Raw genomic sequence first — 26377 nt, 5'->3', positions numbered from 1 at the left:
TGATGTCTTGATGAAAACATTTCTCTAAGAGCTTTGCATGGTAGATGCCCTAACTTTGTAGCAATATTGCCAAGTAGTAAGCCCACGCCGGGTAATCTAAAATAGCAAGCTTAGTTAAAAAAATAACTGATAACAACTAAAACTTTTTGCCTCTGTTTTAAAGAAAAGCGTGCTTAGTTACATCCAGATGCTAATAACCAATTCGATCGAGTCTGTGCATAAAATCATGGCATAGTTGGATCTGCTAGAGGAGAATTAACAAAGTCTTATCTAACTTCTACACTATTTTTTGCAGGAAAAACTTTCAAACTATTCATCATTTGGCAAGGCAATACAAAGAACACTAGAAGTAAAATTTACATTCAGGTCCGTAGACCGCCTAGCAACGACTACAAACACTGGAACGAGCCGAAGGTATTCCGCCGCCATCGCCCCTCCATCACCGGAGGGCAGGAGACATACTTGTTTCTCAACCTGTGTATTGTCACCAAACATGGACGCCATACATTGTCACCTAGCGCACACGGTATGAACCTCCATATTCGCATTTTGTCGGTCATCTGATACCCTCTTCTTTTCAATTCCCTTTCAGCAACCAAACTGTTTTGAACTTGAATTTGTATATAGGGTTGTAAAAGCTCCATCTTCCCCTTCTGCCAGAGTAGTAAAAGAGTTGTATGATCAGACTCAGCCTGAAGCAAAATTACCAAAAAAAAGCAGATGCGCAGATTGTTGCTAGAGGAAGATCCAAAGATTTCCGGCAGACATGATCGGCCGTGCCGCCTGTTTCAAGCTGCGACCTGCGACCGCCGGCAGGCAGGTATGTGGTGCGTGCGCTGCCTGTGGCTGTGGTAGCACGTTCACCCAACGGCCAACGCCCCGGCGCCTTCAGTTTCAGTTCGCGCCTGCCCACCCCGCGGCCGCCGCTGACCACACACAAACCTCGCGGCGAATCCGCCGATCTCCTCCCCCCCTCCTTCCCGAGAGGCTGAGGCGGCGGCGACCGACAAGCACCCCCTCCGCCGCCGGCGGCCATGAAGCCCCCGCCCCTGCCGGCGCCCGCCAGAGCCCCGCCGCTCCCGTGGATCTCCCCGCTCCAGTACCGCAGCCCCACCCGCGCCGCGCCCGCCTCCCCGCCCCCGCCCCCGCCGCCGCCCTCCTCTCCCCCGCCGCGCCGCGTCGACCACCCGGACCTCGCGCGCCTCATCGCCTCCTCGCAGTCCGGGCAGCGCGCGCTCGACCTCTTCAACGCCGCCGCGGAGCAGCGCGGGTTCTCGCACACCGCGTCCACCTTCTCCGCGCTCCTCATCCGCCTCGCGCGCGCCCGCCTCCCGTCCGCCACCACCGCCGTCCTCCGCCGCGCCGCCTCCGCGCCCTGCCGCTTCCTCGAGCCGCACCTCCTGCCGCTCCTCCGCCTCCTCCCGCCCGACCACGCCCTCGCGCTCCTCCGCCTCCTGCCGTCGCTCCTCCACCGCCGCCGCGTCTCGCACAAGGCCCTCGCCGTCTGCCTCGACCGCCTCGTCTCCTCCCGCTGCCCCGACGTCCTCGCCGACCTCATAGCCGACCTGCGCGACCCCCGGAACAAGTACCTCCCCGCTCCCAACACCTGCGTCTACAACATCCTCATCAAGCACTACATCAAGAACGGCGACTCCGAGACCGCCTTCAGGGTGCTCGATGAAATGCGTGAGTACACCTGCGGCGATGTGAGGCCAAACCTGGTCACCTATTCGACATTGTTGGGTGGGCTCTGTCGTGCTGGTAAGATGAAGGAAGCGTTTGAGCTATTCGAGGGGATGATCGAGAAAGACCACATCGTGCCGGACCAGCTGACATACAATCTGATCATCGACGGATTCTGCCGTCTGGGGCAGGTGGAGAAGGCACGGACAATCTTTGGATTTATGAGGAAGAATGAGTGTGAGCCAAATGCTTTCAACTACGCAACTCTTATAAATGGACACTGCAAGAAAGGGGAAGTGGAGGATGCAAAGCTGGTGTTCGAGGAGATGAGGACTGCTGGGGTGGAACCAGACGCCGTCAGCTACACGGCATTGATCGGGTGCCTTTGTAGACATGGGACTGTCGATGAGGGGATCAATCTTCTGATGGAGATGAGGGAGAAGGGATGCAAGGCTGATGTTGTCACATACAATCTGCTGCTTGAAGGGCTGTGCAAAGATGGGCGGATGGCAGAAGTGATGGACTTGCTTGGGAGGTTGCCAGAGGAAGGAGTTCAGTTGAACGTCGCAAGCTATCGGATTGTGATGAATACTCTGTGCTCAAGTGGAGATATGGAGAAGGCCGTTGGCTTGCTGGGATTAATGCTCAGAAGAGGGTTTTTGCCGCACTATGCAGCCTCAAACAAACTTTTGATCGGTCTGTGCGATGTTGGGCGAGTGGCAGATGCGACAGCTGCATTGTATGGATTGGCCAAATTTGGGTTCATGCCAGAGGCTAGTTGTTGGGCAAAGCTGATTGAGGCTGTGTGCCGGGACAGAAAACTTAGGAGATCTGTTGAGCTTCTGGATGTCTTAATTACGGGAGGGTGAACAAGTTACCTCAGTGCAGCATGGGTTACTTTGGCCGATTTTTTACCTGAAGTAGGATACAAATCAGGTATGAAGATCGCTCGAAAACGGAGTGATGGCACATTGAAGGGATCACTTTCACATGAGATGATCAGGCTTGACCCCAAATGGCGAACAAGATGCAGTCCAGGAAATAACTCAAAAGGGTTGTTTGATCTGCAACAGGACCTTGCGTACAATCAAACTTGGACAAGGACGGCAACCTGAGCCAATTTGCGATACATCCACAACCATTCATTCTGATTTGGGGAGGGGGGCATTTGAGGGTGGGCACAGGACATTGACTACTTTGATGTTTTCGTGCCCGTAGTAAAAATAATTTGCATCATCTCTGGCCGAGGAGACCGAAGATGCAAAAACCATGTGGAAGACTGGTGCTCATTCCCCGTATTCGTTGGTGCGTTTTTTCTACTATTCTTGAAGACATTTAGCTGACTTGCTGTTCACCGATGTTCAGATCACCGAAACCAATGTTATGAATTGCATCCACTGTATCTCACTCGTGCTAAATGTTCTTGTGCTATCATTCTCTGCACTCTTCAGCCAAAATGTTCTCATCCATATATATGATTGTAGTTTTTTGCTTCAGTACATGTTTTTGTTTTTGTTGTAAATGCCGGTTATGAGGCAGATAATTATGTGTAAGATGGATAAATTTTCCTTGGTTGGCTTCATGTTACTATTCATTTCAGAACTCGAACTCTCATGAAAGGCTTCAAGCCAAATGTTCTCTTTTGACATCACTTTATTTGTTACAGCAACTTCAAGCCAAATGTTCAGTTGAAACTAGAACAGAGGGCCTTTTTAGGAGTAGAAATGAGAGATTGACACACCGGCTACTCCTGGACTAACAGCCCCTCATTCTCATTACATCCTCCACTAATTTGTAGCAACACACGCCACAGTTCACACACACACACACACACACGCACTCCCTACTTTATTCAAGCACCGAGTCATGCATAAATAGCGTATCACGCAACACAGTTTACACCACACGACACATATGAATGCAACAATTGTGATAACTTACAAGCAGCAAGTATAACAAATGATTAAGAAGAAGAAGACGGCGGCGAAGGCCGTGGACGCCATGGATAGCCGGCGAGGAGGGGGCGGGCGGTCAGTCACGGCAGACGGAGCTCTTGGGCTTGACGATGAACTTCATCTGGCCGGCGGTGCAGTGGAGGCCTTGGCGCTCGCCGCAGACGAAGTAGTGCATCTTGCGCTTCTTGAGGACGAACTCGAAGCCCGCGCCGGCGCCCTCCGTCACGCCGGCCACCAGCTTGGCCGTCTTGAGGTTGCAGGACTGGTAGTCGGCCAGGTTCCGCATCATGTACACGCTGTGCGCGTGCGTCGTCGCGTTCGGCGGGTCGTAAGTGAACACTGCACACCCAGCATCCAAACAACCAAGATATGTTATCCGGTCAATATTTATGTGACTTGGAGTAAAAGCCAGTGCCGCCCTCGTGAGATGAGAGCCAGGGTGTTCGGTACAAATGTGCAGTGCTCAGTATCTAGTTTAGTTCCTGATGTGTACTATATAAGATGAGTTTTTCAACATACCATCAAAAAAAAAGATGAGTTTTTCAACAGAAGAAAAAGGTTGTGAGGTCCCTCATATATACTCTCTCTATCTAAGTACTCCCTCTGTAAAGAAATATAAGAGCGTCTACGAGGATGGTAAATATTATTCTGAGGCGCTCTTATATTTCTTTTAGGGAGGGGGGGGGGGGGGGGGAAAAATATTATTCCGAGGCGCAGAGTAGCTTAGTTAACTGAATCTTTAGCAACTTCGGCTAAACAGTGACAATTTTGTTGTTGCTTAAAACTTGACGTACGTTGCGGTTTTTTTAGTGTGACAAATATGGCAAGGTAAAGTGCTTTAAAAGGCTGATTGCAAAAAAAATGCTCTAAAAACCAAGACTGAACTCAGATCAGAGAAAGCAAGTATACGTCAGTACTACATAGTATAATTGCGTACCGAGGCTGTCGTCCTGGAAGAAGGGGCCCTTCCTGATGACCCAGTCGGTGTAGTTGTACCCCCACGTCCACCGCGCCGCGTCGCCGACGACGAACCGCTCCGCCCGGCACGCCTCCGGGACGACGAGCACCAGCGCCAGCAGCACGAGCACCGCCGCCGTTGCCATCCTCGCCTCCATCTCTCAACCAGGGACAAGCTAGAGCACCGCACCTGCTAGCGGCAGCACGTACTCAGCTTGCTCGCCGGCCACTGGATGCTCTGGCTGGCCTGGTTTGTGATGAGCATGGCATGGCTTGGGTATAAATAGGGAGGAGGGACGGGCCGGTCGATCATGGCGTTGCGCCGGAGTGCAGGCCGGGCTCGCCCGGCCAGCGCAGCACGGGGGCGCGTGATGATGGCGCCAGTTGACTCTTGTAGCCGGGACGAGAGGTTCCATCAGCTCGACAGAACCCTGGGACTGGAGGAATTCTCTTCTCGGGTCATTGTTTACTTGTCTGGGCCACACGATTAGAGAAAAGCGGGCGTTGCACTTGGGGAGGGTCGCGCTTGGGGTTGGTCGACCGCAACGTTGGTGCGCCATTAGCGACCTGGGCGTGCGTGCTTAGTGGCAGGGCGTGTCTTTGGGGGTTGGTGGACGCCACTGGCCGGCTGTGTGGAACTTGGTAGTAACATCTAGCTTAGCTACTGTCCACTTTGATAATGCATTGTCATCTGATCTCTGGTCACTTCTACGGAGCCGTCCCCGTAGGCGTACGCAGGGTCATCGGCACAGCATGGCCATGATTATTACGGTGGTGGATTATTAGGGGGGCACTGGCCATGATTGATTACTGTGGAGGGTTAGCTAGGGTGGCGCGAGATGATTAAGTGAGCGCGTGATTGGTCCATGTACGTACGCTTGTCTGTTTATTTGACAGCAAAGTAGATACCACTTACTCTAAACTACTTACCCTGCTAGTAGTATATGTACATGCGTGCTTCACGATCGCGTCATGCTGAGCGGCGCTTCGAGCAAGTGCTCAACGTGTGGTGGTCAATGAACTCACCCTAGCTAGTGCTGTAGTATTGGTTCGGTAAGTATAGACATGCATAAACTAGTACTCCACGACCACCGTCAAACGGCCGATCGCTTTGCTACCACTCTACGTAAGGGTCAGCCTGCGGTCAAGATGGCGCGAATTCGTCGCCGGCCGCCCACTTTTGCTGGGACTAACCGTATCGCATGCGCGGGAGACCCCGTGGATCGGTCGATCGCTTACCTTAATCGGCCGTCGAGAAAGAACGAAAAGCTTACCTTTGAATGGATGGTTAAAATGCGTGCATGCTTCCGCTAAGTTTAACTTTGGGGTTCAGTCAGAGAAGCTGAGCAATGCGTGCACGCTCCAGCGAATTAGCTACTCCCTCCATTCCAAAATATAGTGTGTCCGCGTTTCCCGAAGTCGAACTTTGACCATAAGTTTAACGAACGAGACCGACTGCAGCGGAAGAAAAATTTACATAATTAAAAACTTCTTTCGAATACGAATTCACTGATATAACTTTTGCCCCCGCCGCAATCGGTCTTGGTAATTAAATTTACGGTCAAAGTTGGAACACGGGGATAGAGAAAGCACTACATTATGGAACGGAGGGAGTATCAATCATAGCTTAGCTACAATTGTTTCCTTGGGGACGATAAAATAATTTAAAGATCAGTTTTGCTAAGTCTCGGTCGACTAAGACTACGTTATGTCTTAATCGATGCTATCACTTGACTGACTCAGTCGACCGAGACCTAGCCACACCCTTTGAAGATTCTAGAAATTCTAGCTTAATTCTATATTTATTCTCAGCCTCTGCATCTGCATTGTTTCAGGGTCAACTTGGGCTGCATCTGTTCGAGTTCAATTATGCAGAGCACTCGAGTGCTCCGGCCACACAAATGTCACGGGCGTGCGACATACGCTCTTGCGCTACTGCATACAGGTCGGCGGGAGAGTACTGCAGGCCTGCAACATTCATGAAATCATGAGTACGTTTCCTGCACACACAAAACACACATATCCAAATTTCCCTTCGGTTTTGACATGCTACGCCGCGCTAGTACTATCTGTTCACCGGTGACCACCTGCAAGTGTATATGTAGCTTAGCGGCGCGCTGTGCGCGGTATACGTAGCTTGGAAGACAAGATCAAAAGATGAGCGGCCTGAATGATCAATTATACTAGTCGCATGATGTATGCTCGGTTGGCTCTTTCGGGACCGGCCATTTGGAAAGCGTAACTGCGTAAGGATATACACACCCATTCCGTGCTTTTTCAGGTGTTTAATCGCATTCCCTCTTCTCCTCGACCACCCACGACCGGCTTCGCGATTTTTTTTGTTTCCTGGAATATCATGACCCCTTTCGCACTTCATCTGCTTGTGAGATTTTTTTAACACTGTGCAAACGTAGATGCTCATGAAGTCGTCACAGATGACTTCATAGACGACGTGAATGTCTTCTTTCACTGAACGCAAATCGTCGGAATGCCTAAAATGAATTCTAGGTGTGATGTGAGGACCGTGCCAAGCTTTTTTTCCCTTTACCTTTTCTTTACAACTCTACAACGATGAATAATCCATAACTAATGTATAAACTATCATGTTCGATGTCGTTTTAAAATATAAGATGTATTAGTGTTAAAGACGTCAAACTTATCCACATCTGACCAAATTTATAGAGATTTTTTTTCAGTGTCACCGCTCATAACTCCCCAAACTGAAAATTTACCTGCAAATTTATAGAGAGCAGGACGTCTCATAACTCCCCCTCTCTCTCGTGTCACCACTCACTCCTTTTCACACCACGCTTCCTCGCTCTCCTCTCACCGCCCGTTGCTCTCCTCTCCTCTCCACCGACAAGTCATCCGCCGTCGCGCCGTCTGCTGACCCCCATCAACGCCTGCAACAACCGCATCCACGAGTGGTGGGTTGCCGGCTTGGCGAACTCCAGGGTCGATCTCATGCGGGCTCCGCGCGCGCCATCTCCTCTCTACACCAGGCTGCCTCGTCTGGCCAATGGGGTGCCGGCCGCTCCGGCTCCGTCGTCTTTTTCGGACCTCGTGGTCCTGGGTTTGGTGGCGCCGCCAGAGGGGGTGGCCATTGCGCCGCTGCTCGGAATCCCTGTGGGTGGGGGGAGGTTTACCCCCATCCGAGGGTTTTCTTCGGGCAGCGCGGCAGGCCCATGGACGACGACGCCCTCCTCCTCGACCACGCGCGTGGCCACGAGCACCAGGCCAATGCCGACAGCCATCGGCATTGGCGGCGGCTCCTCCTCTTCGCCCGCCATCTCCTTCTCGCCGGGGATTTCTCCCTGACCGGCGTACGCTCGAGCTCCACCCGCTCCGGTAAGAACCAAATCTCCCCTCTGCTCGTAGATTTGTAGATTAGGGTTTTCATCATTAGCATGCCAATGAATCAATTGGATTCGATTCAAATCGAATTGAATTGATTAGATTCGATCCCTTCTTGTGTGGTATTGTTCATTAGGCAGGTAGTGTTCATGTTTTTTTTGTTGTGCATGGTTAGTAGTGTTCATAGGCATGCAAGATTGGTGTGTGTTTAATGTTCATGCTTAGTGCTTAGTGCTCATGATGTACAATGTGTTCATGGGCATGGTAGATAGGTGTTGTGTTTGATGTTCATGCTTAGTGCTCATGGGAAATAATGTGTTCATGATGCTAGTCATATTGGTGTTGTCTTTGATGTTCTTGCTTAGTGTTTATGTGCATGTTATCTAGATTGGTGTGTGTTTGATGCTCATGCTTAGGGTTCATGGGCATGCTAGCTATATTGGTGTTGTCTTTGATGTTCCTGCTTTGTGTTCATGATGCTTGTTCTATGTTTGATGTTCATGCTTAGGGTTCATGGGCATGCTAGCTAGATTGGTGCTGGAATGGAAATGCTATGTTGCATGATTTTGTCATGTGCATGGTTTTCATGGTAGGTAGGACCAATGTGTTTGCTGCTTTAGGTACTGGTACAAATGTAGCATGCTACCAATGCCATGTTACTAATCCATGTCATCTTACCTGACAGGACCGGAGGAGGAGCCCATGTCGTCGCCGACGCTGAGGCCGCCGTGGACTTCATGCCCACAAACCGCTGGCTCAAGAGGGTGAATCTGTCTGGCAGGGTCGCCTTCATGTGCCTGCCACGTTCAAGGGGACGATCTCCTAGGACCGGTCACGAGGAGGGGTCCCGAGAGCCGCTTTGCTTTTACGTGCAAATCAGGGGCGAGGAGGATCTTGCCATGCTCGTCATCCCTCCCAAGTTCATGGAGGTGATGAAGGAGTGGCTGACGGTCAAGCTCCCGCGCGTCGTCAGGCTCTCAGCGAACAAGTGGTACGAGTTCTGGGTTCAGGTACAGAACTTCGAGGGGCATATGGTGCTTGGTACAGAACTTCGAGGGGCAAATGGTGCTTGGCCAGGGCTGGCAGTACTTCTGCCGCCGCCACAGGATCGTCCCCGGCGACCTCGTCGTGCTGCGCATCTCCGGCCTAGGCCTCAAAGGTCCAAATCTACAACCACGACAGTTTCATCGGATGCAAGGTGCGCTGCAGTAGGCACAACTGCATCGGTGACCTTGCTTTCGCCCTATGAATTTGTAGTTAGTTTGCTGCGGTGATGGGAGAACTTGCTGTGAACTTGTTAATATGTTGTCTAGGGTTCAGCACCCTGTGGTGAAGCAGGGGGTATGGGATGCCCCTTCTGTCTTTAAACTTATGCTTGCTAGCAATATGCATGTTTAGTTGCTTGTTTATGTGTTGTTAGTTGTTGTTTATGTTATGGCGTTGCTAGAAGGAGGGCGCGAGAGGGCCGGCCGGGGGCCTTTTGCCCACGGCCGGGCAAGGTGGAAGGGATTTCCTTCTTAATTCTTGCTTGATTAGATTGATACATCTCCTCTCTTTATATAGAGAGGTTTACTTGACTCCCAAGCAAGGCTTACTTGACCCCTAAGCAAGCGACCATTATCTCTAATTAACCCTAAGACTAACGGGCTATACCGCCAGCCCAGGCCATTAGGCCCATTACGTACTCTAACACTACACCCCACCTGGACATGCAGCTTGTCCTCGAGCTGCGGCCTAACCAACTTATAACCATGACTCGACGCAACACAGACCTAACACCTAAAAACAAGCCTTTTACATCTCGGCTTGTTTTATTACCCTCAACATGAAATGGACTGGGATGATTTATTTTGGACCTCTTAACAAAAAGTGGATACCATCCGCACGTCGGACGTGCACGTGTACAGCCACCTGGATCCCATGGACACCATTTGGACAAAAGGAGTGCATGTGTATGGCCACCTGGAAGTGGTCGCAAGAGCGACCAGCAGAGGCGCCCTCGCAGTGGCCGGCGGCGGAATGCAGTGGTGCTGCGCGGTGCGCTCTTGTCAGTGACACCATGCCTTCTCCCCGCCGGACGGTTGTTGGTCGGCACCGCACATAGAAGAGTGGAGGGCTGCCGATGGAGAATGGCGAGGACGGGTGCGCCTTCCCAACCGCCGATGTGAAAGAACATGCGGTGCCCCCATGTTTGGTTTTGGTAATTGATGACAATCTCTATGGACTAATGGTTGCCTTGAGTTATATTTGAAGGTTTTGTCCATAGGCTTTTCTTGGAGTACATGTGTTGGTTTCAAGGAGAGTTTGTGTCGACCAAGGTGCTATTCAAGGAATTACCTAAAGATTGGTCTTGTGAGAGGTCGATCAAGACTAAGTTAAAGAGTGAATCAAGTTGATCAACCCACAAAGCATAGAAGATGTACCGAGAGGGATCAAGTGATCCCATGGTATGGTAAGCATTGTCAATTACGCTTTGTGTACTAACCCATGGTCTTTCTGAGGGTTCTTTGTGGGGTTAGGTTGCGGTGTGCAAGTTCAAGTGGAGCACCACGAAGAGATCAAATGCTTGAAGCTTGCTATCCTTTGTGGTGACAATGGACATGTGAAGATGTGCGGAAGAGTAGCTCACCCATAGTAGAGTATGGGGGAGCAATCAACTAGTCTTCATCGAGTCAACACAATCAAGAAAGGTTGCGGTGTGCAAGTTCAAGTGGAGCATCACGAAGAGATCAAATGCTTGAAGCTTGCCGTCCTTTGTGGTGACAATGGACTTGTGAAGATGTGCGGAAGAAAGGCTCACCCATAGTGAAGTATGGGGGAGCAATCAACTAGTCTTCATCGAGCCAACACAATCAAGAAAGGTGGTCCAACTTGAGGAAGTCAAGATCGTCATCATCTAGTTCAAGTGGACCATGTTCAAGGCAAAGGTTTGCCCTTGATAGGTTTTCTATTTTACCGGTCTCATGATGGTAGTTGGGAGACCGGGTTATAGGATCGATTGCCGTACTATCAAGGGGGGCTCTCGATGAGTAGCTTGATCGTATCGTTCGTAGAGAGCTCAAACCATTGCATCCTTGCATCATCTTTCTTGGTTCTTGTTTGGTTCTCTTTGTGAGTCTTAGAGCTTACGGTCATCTTGTTGACAAGCTTGAGTTCATCGAAAACGGAGTTCGCTTGCATCTTCTATGATGTTTTCGATGTTGGAGGTTTTGCCGGTTCTTCTCGGTTGGAGGTTTCACTCCTCTTTTTGTTAGGCATACCTCCCCTGCCTCTTCTTACTATAACCAGTCGCTGTTTTGATGCTACTCGTCGTCTTGTTTCCAACAAGCTTGAGTTTGCTCAATTCGGAGCTCATATGCAGAAGTTATGGCAGTTCTGATTTTCTTGAGTGTGGTTTTTGTCAGGGTCCCAGCGGTAGTACCGTGGTACCCAGCGGTAGTACCGCTGAGGAGTCACAAGCGGCAGTACCGCTCCGCAGCGGTAGTACCGGCGGTGACTCCGCAGCAGTACTACCGTTGGCTTACCAGGTCCCTACCGCGTCGATTCGAAGGGTCTTTTTCTGTGTCGGATTGTGCGGTACCTCGCTGCGGGAGTAGTGCGGCAGTACCGCTCCTTAGCGGCAGTACCGCCCTTCCTCCGCAGTAGTACCGCCCGATTCCCTCTTTCCCTTTACCCTTCGTTCTGTGCGGCAGTACCGCCGAAGGGTGCGGTAGTACCGCCTAACCCAGCGGTAGTACCGTTGTCTCCTCCGGTACTACCGCCCCAAGGTTCATGTTTTGTTGCTCCTTTTCCCTGTTTCTTCCGCCTGAGCGGTAGTACCGCTCATGGAGCGGTAGTACCGCTCGTGTGCGGGCTGAGCACATAACAGTTGGATTTTCCCCCTCCTATAAAAGGGGGTCTTCTTCCCCATTGAACCTTATCCTTAGAGCTCGTGTTCTTCCCCCATTGTTGACCTTCTTCGAGCTTGCTAACTCTCAATCCCTCCATGGTTTCTTGCTAGTTTTTGAGGGAAAAGAGAGAGGAGATCTAGATCCACATTTCCTCCAATCACTTTCTCCTCTATGTGAGGGGAACTTCCTGGATCTAGATCTTGGAGTTCTTTGTGTTCTCTTTCTTGTTCTTCCTCTCATTTTCCTCCCTAGCATTAGTTGCTTCGGTGGGATTTGAGAGAGAAGGACTTGGGCACTCCGTGTGCCCTTGCCATTGCATTTGGTGCATCGGTTTGAGTTCTCCACGGTGATACGTGGAAGTTACAAGTTGAGAAGCTTATTACTCTTGGGTGCTTGGTACCCTTGAGCTTGTTCCTCTTGGGTGCTTGGGCGCCCTAGACGGTTGTTGGTGTTCGGAGCTCAATCATTGTGGTGTAAAGCTCCGGGCAAGCGTCGGGGTCTCCAATTAGGTTGTGGAGATCGCGCCGAGCAATTTGACGGGTTCCGGTAACCGCCCCAAGGGTTGCCAAAGTGTACGGGTTCGGTGACCGCCCCCAAGGGTTGCCATTTGTACGGGTTCGGTGACCGCCCTCAAAGGTCCCTTAGTGGAATCACGGCATCTTGCATTGTGCGAGAGCGTGAGGAGATTACGGTGGCCCTAGTGGCTTCTTGGGGAGCATTGTGCCTCCACACCGCTCCAAACGGAGATTAGCATCCGCAAGGGTGTGAACTTCGGGATACATCGTCGTCTCCTCGTGCCTCGGTTATCTCTTACCCGAGTCCTTTTCTTATGCACTTTACTTTGTGATAGCCATATTGTTTCTTGTCATATATCTTGCTATCACATAGGTTCTTATCTTTCTTAGCATAAGTTGTTGGTGCACTTAGGTGAGCCTAGTTATTTTAGGCTTTGTGCTTGGCAAATTAACCGCTAGGTTTATTCCGCATTTGTTCAAGCCTATACCGTAATTATTTTAAAACGCCTATTCACCCCCCCTCTAGGCGACATCCACGATCTTTCACGATGTCGTAGACTTTGAGGGCGCTGTCCGTGGGGAAAACAGCATGCCCAAGATCCCCGACGCAGCGGACGAGATCGAGGTCCTTTGCGCAGCGAAGCGCAACTGGGAGGAGCGGCAGCTGGAGACCACGCAACTCCCGCACACCCCGACGCGCTAGGAGGCCGCGTGCAGCAGCCTGCAGCCTCACCGCCGCCGACACATGGTGGGTAGTGATCCAAGCTGGAAGCGATGACGGCGACGGCGGGAACTTGATCTGCTAGATGGGGACGCCCTGGGGAAGCGGTGATGGCTACGATGAAAACTTGATCTGGTGGATCGGGACTCCCGTCGGCGCGGTCGATGCGGGGCCGGAGCTGACCGGCAATGGCTGCTGCAGTTGCTGCGGCTGCTGCGGCGGAGCGCCGGGCACGGCGGAGGTCGCCAGGAGCGGTGGCTGCCACTGCAGCCAGGGCGGAGCGGTGGTGGCGGTGGATGGCAGCGGCTGCAGCGGCCCAGTGAGTGTGGCGGAGGCCACCTGGTGCGGCGGCTGCCATGGCAGCCAGGACAGGGCGGTGGTGGCGGTGGATGGCAGTTGCAGCGGCTGCTGCCCGGCGAGCGCGGCGGAGGCCGCCTGGTGCGGCGGCTGCCACGACAGCCAGGACGGGGCGGTGGATGGCAGCTGCAGCGGCTGCTGCAGCAGCCCGGCGAGCGCGGCGGGGGCCGCCTGGTGCAGCGGCTGCCACGGCAGCCATGGCGGCGCAGCCGGGTGCGGCCCGTAGGACCCGGTCAAGAACAGGCGAATCTCCTGGACCGCCTGTGTTAGGCCCCGCAGTACCTCGGACACCTTCTCCAGGGTGAGGACGACGGGGGCGGGCGCGACGGAGGATCCCGTCACGGGCAGGAGCGGGGCGACGGTCGTGGTGGTCACCGGAGGCGACGAGGTGACCGTCAGCGGAAGAGACGGGTTGGGCGACGGTGAAGACATGATCGAACCGAAGCTAGCTGATACCAAATTGTTATGGCGCTGCTAGAAGGAGGACGCGAGAGGGCCGGCGGGGGCCTTTTGCCCACAGCCGGGCAAAATGGAAGGGATTTCCTTCTTAATTCTTGCTTGATTAGATTGATACATCTCCTCTCTTTATATAAAGAGGTTTACTTGACTCCCAAGCAAGGCTTACTTGACCCCTAAGCAAGCGACCCTTATCTCTAATTAACCCTAAAACTAACAGGCTATACCGCCAGCCCAGGCCATTAAGCCCATTACATACTCTAACAGTTTACCTGCTAGTTTATGTGTTCTTAGTGCTCTGCGTGCTGTTGTGCCTAATGTGGTTGTAAGGCCACCGCATTTGAATGAGGTGAACAAAACACAAACATGTATGCAGCCAAACAAGCGTGGTTTGCATCTGCTCACCCCTTAAACACAAATGCGGGCAACCAAACAGTCGGCCTTAAAGCGACCATTGATGCAATGCAGGCAACCAAACAACATGTAGATATTGGTTTTTGAGCCTCTTGGTTTGTTATCTGTTTTTGATTGGTTTTTGAGCCTCTTGGTTTGTTGTGTGTTTTTGCTGAACCAGACTTTGCTGAACCAGACTCTGGTGAGATGTGCGTGTCTGCTGAGATGTGGTTACGCAGGCACTAATCACTCTAGGCAACAAACACATCCCATATGAACCCCAGAAGATACATAGATGAGGGGCTGGTGGAGTGGAGGGGTCTTATCAAATGGCATATATCTAGCAACATACGAAACCCACAAAATGGGCATAGCCAACATGTTGGAAGAACAATATGGGTACAAACGGTAGCAACCATCAGGAGGATGCCAAAACGCAGCGGCGTGGGCCGAGGCCGAGCACATGCACCAGGTGAAAACCCCACTGCGAAAGAAAGAAAATTACGGCAAAAGCACTGCGGCGTTTGGCAGCAGGCATGTGTGGCAGACAAAAGGCACATACATCACAAGAGAAAAAGGCAAACGACGCACAGAAAAGCAGCAACGGCCAGGCTTGACCACAATGGGACCAAACAAGAGGAAAAGTCTACTGGCAATCTGGCATGCATGCCTTGCTGCAGCAAACATCTGAAGCAATGCTCTGCTCAGTTCCAGTGTCTCAGGTTTTCTCTCAGGGCAGCATTGACTACCACTTTTTCCCCTGTATTTTTCAAAATGTTGGGAGACAGCCTCCCCACAAATAATCCTCTAATTTTTTTCCAACGCATAAGCATCCTTTGGTGTGCATCAGCAAAACTATGCCACAGAAGAAGAGCACGAGGTTCTGTTTTACGGCATATTAACTAGGACGACGACCTTTTCCACGGAAGTTCGAGTATGTATCCCAGAATAAGCTACCAAAAGTTCTGCCGGGGCGAGGAAACTACGGATCAATCCTTCTCCTACAAGAGTAGGAATGAAAATAAACGTTAGCATCTTTGCATGCCTGGGGCAGAAATTGAACGGCTACTCGAAAAATTACTTAGCCGTTCTTGTTCTCCTCTGATTTTCCTTAAGGTTGGAACATCCTGGCGTACGCCTTGCGCTCCTTATCTCTCCTGTTGGAGATCTGTGAAAGTTTGCGAGGAGTTGGTAACGATTAACATTTTTATTCAGATATTAGGTTCACCACGAAATCAAGACTGACCTTCTTCTTTGCAGCAGCCAGCTCGCGTTTAATTGCTCCTGCGGGTTGCAAAACAAATTCATTAGATACCCGGTTGCGGAAAGAAGGACCGACGATGAAGAGAAAAGAGGCAAACCATCGTTCGGCTCCAAGTCCAATGCATGCTGGAAGCTCTCCACCGCTGCATCAATGTCATTAAGTGCTATGTGTGCCTGCAGATCACATTCAAGTGACCATATATCAACAAGTGGTAACAGTACAGCGCATATTATTGCTGTTGACTGATTTATGTAGAAGGCATGGAATATATTGTTCGACTAAACTGCACATACTTAAGAAATCAGCATTCACATCCATCAAGTGTCGGAAACAAATAATCTAAACATGAAGCAACAAAAGTGAACTTGAACACAATTCTCTTTGGGTTGTTTTTTCTTGGGAATGTCAAAATAAGAAGCTACTAATTGCTTCTGAGGTAGCAGTCTCAGTTCCAAAGTATTGAATTGTGACTGGCGGCTTCATGGTCTCGAAAAAGCGACGGAAAATATCATGGAATCTACCCTACATAGTCTTTTTACAACAACAACAACAACAACAACAACAACTAAGCCTTTAGTCCCAAACAAGTTGCGGTAGGCTAGAGCTGAAACCCGTAAGTTCGAAACCAACTCATGGTTCTGGCATAGATAACTTCCACGCGCCCCTGTGTCTTTTTGGTTTTATAAAATATAAATATATGTCTATAGTAGACTCTAAACGAAATTCAAAAATATATTAGTTCAGAAGGTATTTATATATTTTACACTAAGATACTAAGTCTAGAATTAACAGAAATACATGTCCAAATGACCATTCCATGACAACCATACCACAATGTTCTTCGTAAGCATATCCTTACTACAAAATATAATGTTGGACTGTCCGACTATTATAAAGGAATTTGATGAGGTCTCTTGATAGGTTTCCATGTAGTCAAGGCTTATAAGAGATGGATTTAGACATTAGATGAAGACCTATTGCTAGCTATGAGCTACTGCAAATAGTGGAGCTACTCGGAGGAGCCTCATATGTGTAGTTATATAGCTAAACATCAATCTATATAGTTTGGGGTCCAAAAATATGTGGGGCCACTATGTCTAGCTATTGAGAACACTGCTCAAATTCAGATTTTATTTAACCAAAAATTATTATACGCACTATATAGGCTTGTCACCATGTTGGAACATTTTTCTAAACAACAAAGAGTGTATAACCTTACATTGTGCATGTCAGATTCAAGTCAAGATATCTTAACTGGAGAGGGTAAATATTGTTAAGCACTACAAATAAGATGAGACCTTGGAAATGTGAAAATAGAGCCATTCAAGAGAATGAACTATTCCAGGTGAAGAACTTAGAGCCACTATACTACTAAGGGCAATACAAACCTGTCCTTGTCGGAAAAAGGCCTTAGCATTGCCCTCTGTTTCACGTAGCGCAAAATCTGCATCCAACAAAGCACCCTTCAAATCTCCCAGCTTCATTTTGCATGCCTGAAGAAATCACCTCAGTTTCAGGAAACAAGCAACACGGTGTACCAGGGTGTGCAATGTTTATTAGATTACTTAAAAGATTATCAGACAATAATAAATCATATCTATCATATGTTTCTGAGTTGGTAAACAGGAATTAACAAAATTGTTGCCGATGTACGGTTGAAAGGGTTCACACTGCTGCAGGAGAGAATAGCAATTGACTGGCAACAATTCTTTGACAACAGTACAATAAAGCATGAATATAAAGCTACTTGCATAATATGCAGGAGAAAGAAGTGTACAGTGCTGGCAAAGTAAATGGAAAGCAATGAACAACATTGATGATTGGAGTTTACACTTCTACAGAACACTACAATTCTACGAACTCCATGTACAGGCTTATTTATTCACAAGGTACTCAAGGACTAATCTATAGTTGGCTTTACATAGCAACTTGAAGGGAGACAACCTAGAGCTCTGGGCAACAGGTAATCAGACTACCAGAGACATGAGCCATGTAGCACTCTATCTAGCTTAAGTTATGTAACTCCCCAAGAGCTTGCTAGATGCTACAAGCCAACAACCATGTGCCTAAGTGAGCAGCTAGTCAAGATAGTATTAACTATGCGGTTTTCTCAGATAAAAGAATAGGAGATACACATCCAGCAAAGTAATTAACTTACAGAGCTATTCGTGAGTATTATGGACTTGGTCTTCCGCAGTGCTGAGCTCTTCTCTGCATATCAAGACATGTTCATAATACTAATAAGTACCGTGTGACAGAACCAACAAAAAAACGGAGCAATTGTAGTGCAGAACAGAAACAGTAAAATTTGCCTTCATCTATCTCTTCTTTCTCCCAGCAAACATCCAAGTAGCGCAGAGCTTTCCTGTACTTCCTCAGGGCCGTCTTATAATCCTGTTTCTGTAGAGAGTAGACGAACTAGCTTTAACTTTAGGTACCCAGATAGGGAAATACAACATTAAATGTGTGCAAAACTAGGTTAGCTCAGAGCACTAATAATGAAATATCTATGAAACGCATACAAGAGTCGTGACTGTGATGCTAAGTATATCTTATATGTCGCAGGATATGCTTGACAAAGAAAGTGAAAACTTATTCTCAAGTGAGATCCCATACAAGAATGAGAACTCAATATTATCAGCTAGATTAAGTCCAAATGTAGATAAAGGTGGATGTTCATATCACAGAAAGTGGAGGGTATAAATGCTAACTACAAAAACTCCAGGGTCTTTTGCAGAGCCACTAGTTCAAGCCAAATGTACACAAATGCTAAGTTGCTGACTACAAAAAATCCAGGGTCTTTTGTAAAGTGTCTGTGGATTTGACAAAGGCTGATCTGAGCAATCAACATGCAATCTAATAATTAAAATTGTTGGTTTTAAATCCTATCTAAAAGATAAACGGGTTAGAATAGCACTCCCTCTGTAGAGAGGGAGTATCACCCACTGCAGTAAACATTGTTGCGAAAATTGAGCACGCATCTGAGATAAAGGCAAACTAGTAAAGTTTAGTCTGGAAATGTGGAAATACCACTAACCTAAACAAAATAAGATATAGCTTAGCTAGGACAGAAATTACCTTGAAATTATCATTCCCAAAAGCCTTAGCAGACTCCACAGCTTCCATCCACCATGAAACCTCTGTAGGCTTCTCATCGAGATCATTTGGCCAGTCAGGATACATGTCACCATCCTTGAAAAAGTTCACAACTCCATCATCTGCACCTTCAGGAAGTTCCCCACATTCAGCAATTACGGCATCAACTGTGGGACGGTCGGCTTCTCCTACAGGAATGTGCTCACAAGAGCGAACCACACCCATTCCCTTTATTACTCTCGCAAAAACTACATGTTTCCCATCTAAATGAGGTGTTCTGGTGGTAGTGATGAAAAATTGAGATCCATTTGTGTTGGGGCCAGAATTAGCCATAGATAATATTCCCTTCCTCTCATGCTTTAAAATAAAATTCTCGTCCTCAAATTTCGATCCATAAATCGACTCCCCTCCTGTTCCATCACCAGCAGTAAAATCTCCACCTTGTACCATAAAACCTTTGATAATGCGATGGAAGTACGATCCCTGCAAGAATAGCAATTACCAAAGATGTGTCAAGTGCTTACTGTGAAGAACTAGCAAGCGAAACAGTGCAGCATAAACAATTCTGCAAACGTCAAACTTTCATCATGACTTTTGTTGGTTGAAATCGGAAAATGGAAAATAGAAAAAAATAGTTTTCATCACAAATGAACACCGATAAATTCCATCCATTAGGAAGAAGGATGATCGATAATATCCATCATGCACTTTCAGAATCCATATCCACATGCACATCACACAGCTTCCAACAGGTGAGCAGAAAGAAATCAGTCGGCACCTCTGCACTTAAGCACTCCTCAGTTCTCACGGATCACTGTTCTCATTAGCATAAGTTTCACTCAGGTTGAGTGCCGAAGGCCAAACAGTTATGCTAAGCACGTCCCAACCAACAATTTTATCCTCACTTTATGCAAGAACAATGACCGAAACATAAATCAAAATGAGTGGCAAACCAAATCATGATACAGTGATGGCGTCTGTCTCTTCCAAAAGGCTACAAGGCCAGCTACGCGACGAATGTTGATTTCTCAAAATCGACCTGGTATGTTTTCGGTTGAAAATAAAGAGGAACAGTGGTTTGCACTAAGCTGGCCTGTCAATGGAATATTTTGTGATGAAAGTACCACATGTACAAGAACCTCCATGTGATCTAATCACTGCATTGTAAGGCTGATAGCAAATCATTGCCTATTCATACACAGATTTACGAGCACTGTAGCATCACGAGGCAGACGTGCCAACTTTTAAGTGGGAAAGAGGAGTGTATTTTCCAGGTTCCGACAAGCACATGTCTGCACACAAAAGCTACCACGTGATGGTACTTATAGGTTAATATATGCATTGTGCAATTTTGGAATGAAGTCAAAAGGGAGGGGGCCCTTGTTAACAGTGGCAGGACTTGTGGTAGCAGTGTTAACTGCACATCAAAGGACACGAATTGTTTTTTTTGTCAGGCAAAGGACAGGATTTGACATCACAGGGAAAGTAATAGTACTTACTTTCTGAGTACAAAGGAAAAAGTAGGCACTGGTCCGGCTAGGTTAGAGCATAGATTGAGCATATCCAGACATGTGACAAAAGGGGGCGATATTTACAAAGACGGGTTCCAATTATCAGCAGGAGCAGCTGTGTAATTACACGGGGAGCAAATCCCTCCCGACAAAAACGAAGCCTCTGAAGAAATAAGAGAAATAAGAGTGCAGACCATACGAAATCCGGGTCAAAACCCTATACTAAACTGTCAATTGAATCAGAAAAAGCACTTTTCGCTGAAAAAGCTAACAGGAGCAGACAAATCGCACCAAAACTCAGATGTTCCTGCACTAAACAGCACAATTATTATGCAAGCTACTCCCAACCAGACGAAATTGCATTTTCCACCACTGGAATCACCCGGCAACAGTGCCGAAGGAATCAAATCAGAAGGTGCTCTAATCAGTCAGCACTCAACACACTGACCTTATAGTGAAGCGGCTTGCCGGAGGCGCCGACGCCCTTCTCGCCGGTGCAGAGCGCGCGGAAATTCTCCGCCGTCCGCGGGACCACGGACGCGTACAGCTCTATGACGATCCTCCCCTCCATCTCGCCGCCGATGGTGATGTCCATGAAGCACCTCGGGTTTTTCACCTCCGCCGCCGCCGCCGCTGGGGCCGGCGCTGCGCCCTCGCCTCCGCCCTCCATTGCTCCGAAGAAGGGACCGGAGATCAAACCCTAGCCCGGGTGGAGCTTGTCGGGGTGCGGCGGAGGCGGAGGTGGTGGTGGCGCTCGTCGGTTACCACGGGAGAATAACGGCGAGAAGCGCGTCTGGGCACGAGGGGGTGGACCGAGGGGGGTGGGGTTGGGGGCTAGGGTAAAGTTTTCCGGTCCCGGAGTTTTATCGGTAGGTGTGGGTTTATCGGGTCCTCGCTGAGGGCAAAATAGTCTATTGCAACATGGACGGCTTTCAGCGTACCTCGGCATCTGGGCCGGCCCGGCCCATGCCTAAACGTGCCTCTAGGCACGGCCTGCAGCGGCACGCGTGCCCGGCCTTTCAGCACACCCCTAAAAAACGTTTAACATTTTATGGCCTAATTATTTCAAAAAAAATATTTAAGAGAAAACAGAAAATTTAGAAGAAAAAAATAAAATCAAAAAATGAGGCAAAGTTCATATGGGACAAATTTTGAGTTTCATATGGGACAGAAAATCATCCGGTTGATTTGAACACTTTTCCTTTTAGGCGGCTGCTACGAATAAGCCGAATGATTTCCTAGGGAAATCATCCGCCTTACCAGTCGTCCGATCTGGACCAGCTGGCCGTTCGATTGTAGCACAAACTAGTCTTTCTTCTCTGCTCTTCCATCCATCAGATGCAAAATCCATCATATGTATCCCCCAGCAGCAGCTTCCATGGCAGCATCGGCGGCGCCGCCGGCCCTCCATTGCAACCCAGACCAGGTTCGACGACTCTCCGGCGTGCTTCACTGCAGCTCCAGCGGAGCTCCATTGCAACCCCGACCAAATTTCAACGACCCTCCGTCGCGCTTCATTGCAACTACGGCGGCGCTTCTTTGGAACCCCGACCAAGTTCCGACGACCCTCTGGTGTGCTTCACTGCAGCTCCGGCGCGCTTCACTACAACTCCGACATGCTTCACTGCAGCTCCGGCGGCGCTCCATTGCAGCCTAATGAACCCGGCGACGCTTCATTGCAGCCCCGGCGGCGCCCTCGATGTTTCACTACAGCACCACACCGGCACGGCGGGCTCCATCGCAGCACCCCGCCGGTGGAGCTTCACTGCAAACGTCACCACCACGCATTGGTTCTCCATTGCAGCACCGGCTGCCCCCGCCGTGCTCCATCGAAGCACCCGATGGCCTCGGGGAAGCTTCACTGGAGCACCACCACCGGCACGATGGTGCTCCATCACAGGGCGACGGCGACGTGGTTGCTACGACGGCGATGGGTGGATGCTGCACGGCGGCGACGGGATGCTGCGACGTATCACGCGGTGGTGACGACGATACGATGGTGATGGCGGATGCTTCATTGCCCCTTCCTGGCAGCAGCAGGTGGCAGCAGCGCGCGATTGACGTTCCGATGGTCGCCGGGCAGAGTGCAAAGGATAGAGCCACGTGAGAGGAAAAGGGGGAGAAGATGAGGGAGGGGACGAGTGGAAGAGAGAGCGCCGGAAGGGATAAGATGGGAAAGAAAGCGGTGGGTTCACGGGGGCACGTGGCGAGTGTACGAGACGGCTTATAGCGACAGAAAATCATCCGGTTGATTTGAACACTTCTCCTTTTATTAGTGGCTGCATCGTTAAAGCCTTCCGTCCCTCTGAAGGAAAAAAAGTATAAAGTCACGCTCTAATTAAAAAAACAAAAAACACAAAAAGATGAAAGAATAACAAAGAAAAAGAAAAGTTGCAAAGAATACAATTATTCTTCCGGTTCTTCTTCATGAATGGCCATATTTTTTTAACATGGATGGGAGTCTTTAGTTATCGCCAGTGTGTTGGGCTCTCCTTCTTGCCAGTTTCCATCTTTGACAGTCATTAGTGTTTCCACTAAATTCATGGTCAGACTAGTTCTTCTCTCCTCAAGTATTCTTCCAACTAGACTAAAAGCAGAGTCCGATGATACCATTGAGACAAATAGTGTCGTGGATTTGTCACGCCAAATGTCCTTAGTGTGAGGACTTTAGTCGCGAGGCCAATGCACCTATGTGGTAGTTTGAGAGGGGTTGAGTGGGACGAGAGACGCGGGGTTTTTTACCCAGGTTCGGCCCCTCACGGCGGAGGTAAAATCCTACATCCTGCTTCATTGATATTGATGATGATGATCACGATTACAAGGGTGCTCTATCTCGAGAGCTATTGATTTGTCTGTCTAGACTTGTCCAACTTGTCCCTCTTGGGTTCCCTGCCCCTCCTTATCTAAGTTGAAGGGGCGGGTTACAAGACTAGTCCTAATAGGATTAGGATTACTCTATTACAAGTGGAGTCCTAGTCTTGCTTTCTTTGTAAGGGAATATTCCTTACGCTTTCCTCTTAAGCCGGCCTACCATGACATAAGCCGGCCTTCCATGAACCGCCTTTTGGGCCACCGGGTCTTGTCGCTCCTCTGACCCGCCTGCCGGGTCACCAATGAGTCACCAAGCTCGGTCGGGTCATCAGTGAATGGAGAGATCCGTGCGGGTCACTTAGTGAGTCGCCAAGTCAGGACGGGTCGCCAGTGAGTCGCCAAGTCAGGGCGGGTCGCCGGTTAGTCGCCAAGTCTGGCCTGGTCATACTTCTGGCCGGGTCATACCGCGGGGTATATCCCCGATAGATACCGATAACACACTCCGTGCTAATATGGAAAGCATCGGATATGTAAGCTTGTGGCCATGCTACCACTGTGGTATGTTGAACTCATCATCATTATCAGTAGAACTGATCTTGTTGCCGCCAGGAGCAAACATAAAAAAGGAATTGGCTCAAAGAAAAGAATTCTTGCCAATTGATAGAATTGATGAAAAGAATAATGATTCAGAGAGTGAAACTGCTTCGATTGATAAAACTGAATCGAATAGTATATGTTCTGAATCCATCAAATTCAAAGAGTCAAGCATCATTGATAAAGGGCATGGAAAGCATAGCAAAGCAAATGTGCTTGATTTTTTTGGAATCAAGGGGACCTTCTCCCTACCCTATGAGCTCTATGTCATAGAAGTTGACGAGCATCAAGAGAAAGAATGTGTAGTCGAACAAAGTTCGGTTGACAAAAACACCAAACTGATGAGGCACGGGATCCAGAAAATAAAGATGACAAGGCGTTGGGGAGTCATCAAAAGGCAGAGCAAGATATTGTTCAAGTCATGCGACCATCATGCTCTCCAACATATTTGAAGATGTATGTCTAACAAGTAATTTACCAATTTTCAGATTTGGTCACAACTTTGTTGTTGATACACCATTTGAAAAATTCTCATAAGCAATAATGAGATAACAATGAAGAATGTTATTTTGCTTGTTAGTAATAAAATTGTTACGAAGCACATTGGTCAACACATTGAACCATTCAGAAAGACTAATAGTGAAAATTTATTACAATCAAAGCTTTCCCCATTGTTTATCTATAGTTTATGTCTACATGGGTAGCTTTGCTTGTTTCATACTTGGCTTATATTTGGTCTCGAATGAGACATGTGTGTTACAACTACCTTTGTCTCGGAAACATAAAAGCCAAAGGTTTGAATATTTTTGAGAAATCCGATGATAGTACAATTTCTGATTCAAAGACATCGGAGAGAGAATGCAAAACACAATACGTAGGCGAATGGGGTAATGTAAAATCTGAACTATTCGATTACTTAGTTCCAAAGTTGTTCTCACAATAAGACCGACCAAAGATTAATAAGTATAACTTGAACTTGAGCATGTGTGATCATATCTTTGATTTACTACTACAAAATGATTACATTGGAATTCTTGATCACCATGTAGAGCCATCAATGCAAGGCGAATGCATTGCAAGTTGCATTCATTACATCATAATTTTGAAGACTGCAACATGTTTCATCAAAAAGTACAATTAGCCATTACTAAAAGGATGTTTGAAATTTGTTGAAACACGAATGAATAACCAATCTAGTCTGATTGGTCAAGATGGAAAAACACTAATGTATCAACTACCTCAAGATGATTCATTTTAAGATGAGGAGGTACAAACCGTGCAAGATGGGATCCAACTTTCATGTAAAGAAATCGTTCAATTGTACAATGAAGATATTCTTGAAGGTGGGAATCCAATCAAAGTTAAAATAAAGACGCCAAGCACCGGGGAAGCAAGCAAACCCAAAGGTCGATGCAAACAAAGCCAAACAAGACAAAGGCCAGAATAAACAGAAGCCCAAAAAACCCAAAGCCGCTTTCACAAAGTTATTAGAGAAATGTCAAAAGATGAGTGAAGAGAAAATGGTAAGAAGTCAAGATCACCCCCTGGGCGCAAGTTTGAGCACCGACATTGGTAAAAGGGAGAATTTTAATGTTAACATGTTTATATCCTCCTTTTGGGTCGTCGATGCCAATGCCATGGATACCTATCAATGCTAATTTTTATCCATCTTCATAATGAGATAAGTTCATCAAGGGCTCATTCTCCATGTTATTTTAGACCATCTCGTCGGTGAAGGAAATATGCCCTAGAGGCAATAACAAAGTTGTTATTTTATATTTCCTTATTCATGATAAATGTTTATTATTCATGCTAGAATTGTATTGATTGGAAACCTTAATACATGTGAATACATAAACAAACACCGTGTCCCTAGTGAGCCTCTACTAGACTAAATCGTTGATCAAAGATGGTTAAGGTTTCCTAACCATGGACATGAGTTGTCATTTGATAACAAGATCACATCATTAGGAGAATGATGTGATGGACAAGACCCATCCGTTAGCTTAGCATAATGATCGTTCAGTTTTATTGCTATTGCTTTCTTCATGTCAAATACATATTCCTTCGATTATGAGATTATGCAACTCCCGGATACCGGAGGAATGCCTTGTGTGCTATCAAACGTCACAACGAAACTGGGTGATTATAAAGATGCTCTACAAGTATCTCCGAAGGTGTTTGTTGAGTTGGCATAGATCGAGATTGGGATTTGTCACTCCGAGCATCGTAGAGGTATCTCTGGGCCCTCTCGGTAATACACATCATAAGCTTGCAAGCAAACGACTAAGGAGTTATTCACGAGGTGATGTATTACGGAAGGAGTAAAGAGATTTTCCGGTAACGAGATTGAACTAGGTATGAAGATACCGACGATCAAATCTCGAGCAAGTAACATACCGATGGACAAAGGGAATTACATATGTTGTCATAACGGTTCGACCGATAAAGATCTTCGTAGAATATGTAGGAGCCAATATGGGCATCTAGGTTCCACTATTGGTTATCGACAGGAGAGGTGTCTCGGTCATGTCTACATAGTTCTCGAACTCGTAGGGTCCGCACGCTTAACGTTCGATGACGATATAGTATTATATGAGTTATGTGATTTGTCGACCGAATGTTGTTCGGAGTCCTCGATAAGATAGAGTCTAGAAATGATAAAGAGGTAAAGATTGATATATAGGATGATAGTATTCGGACACCGGAAGTGTTTCGGGGGGGTATCAGGTACTTGTCGGGTCACCGGAAGGGGTTCCGGGCACCCCCGGCAAAAGATATGGGCCTTATGCGCCAAGAGGGGAAACGCGCCAGCCACAA

The 26377-nt window shown here is 48.2% G+C and overlaps 3 protein-coding genes across 3 annotated transcripts; 1 reads left to right on the top strand and 2 right to left on the bottom strand.

The window, feature by feature from the left end:
- The first annotated feature begins 720 nt into the window (after nucleotides 1-720).
- On the top strand, nucleotides 721-3277 carry LOC125518543 (pentatricopeptide repeat-containing protein At5g18475-like). The gene is made up of 2 exons (XM_048683355.1): nucleotides 721-820; nucleotides 994-3277. Exons 1-2 carry the CDS (start codon nucleotides 721-723, stop codon nucleotides 2550-2552), a joined length of 1659 nt encoding a protein of 552 aa, XP_048539312.1. The 3' UTR covers nucleotides 2553-3277.
- Nucleotides 3278-3292: 15 nt separating this feature from the next.
- On the bottom strand, nucleotides 3293-4939 carry LOC125520050 (blue copper protein 1b-like). The gene is made up of 2 exons (XM_048684842.1): nucleotides 4576-4939; nucleotides 3293-3977 (listed from the first exon to the last, which is right to left on the bottom strand). Exons 1-2 carry the CDS (start codon nucleotides 4751-4753, stop codon nucleotides 3715-3717), a joined length of 441 nt encoding a protein of 146 aa, XP_048540799.1. The 5' UTR covers nucleotides 4754-4939; the 3' UTR covers nucleotides 3293-3714.
- Nucleotides 4940-14875: 9936 nt separating this feature from the next.
- LOC125520903 (peptidyl-prolyl cis-trans isomerase CYP40) lies at nucleotides 14876-20998 on the bottom strand. The gene is made up of 9 exons (XM_048685943.1): nucleotides 20601-20998; nucleotides 18624-19124; nucleotides 17858-17945; nucleotides 17704-17756; nucleotides 16934-17038; nucleotides 15643-15718; nucleotides 15528-15565; nucleotides 15363-15449; nucleotides 14876-15282 (listed from the first exon to the last, which is right to left on the bottom strand). The coding sequence occupies exons 1-8, from the start codon at nucleotides 20820-20822 to the stop codon at nucleotides 15393-15395; spliced, it is 1140 nt and encodes a 379-aa protein (XP_048541900.1). The 5' UTR covers nucleotides 20823-20998; the 3' UTR covers nucleotides 14876-15282; nucleotides 15363-15392.
- Between the last annotated feature and the right edge of the window lie 5379 nt (nucleotides 20999-26377).

This window comes from Triticum urartu, chromosome 7 (assembly GCF_003073215.2).
Source record: "Triticum urartu cultivar G1812 chromosome 7, Tu2.1, whole genome shotgun sequence".
NCBI lineage: Eukaryota > Viridiplantae > Streptophyta > Magnoliopsida > Poales > Poaceae > Triticum > Triticum urartu.
Note: the sequence above shows the minus strand (reverse complement) of the source record. Positions and strands in the feature narration are given on the sequence as shown.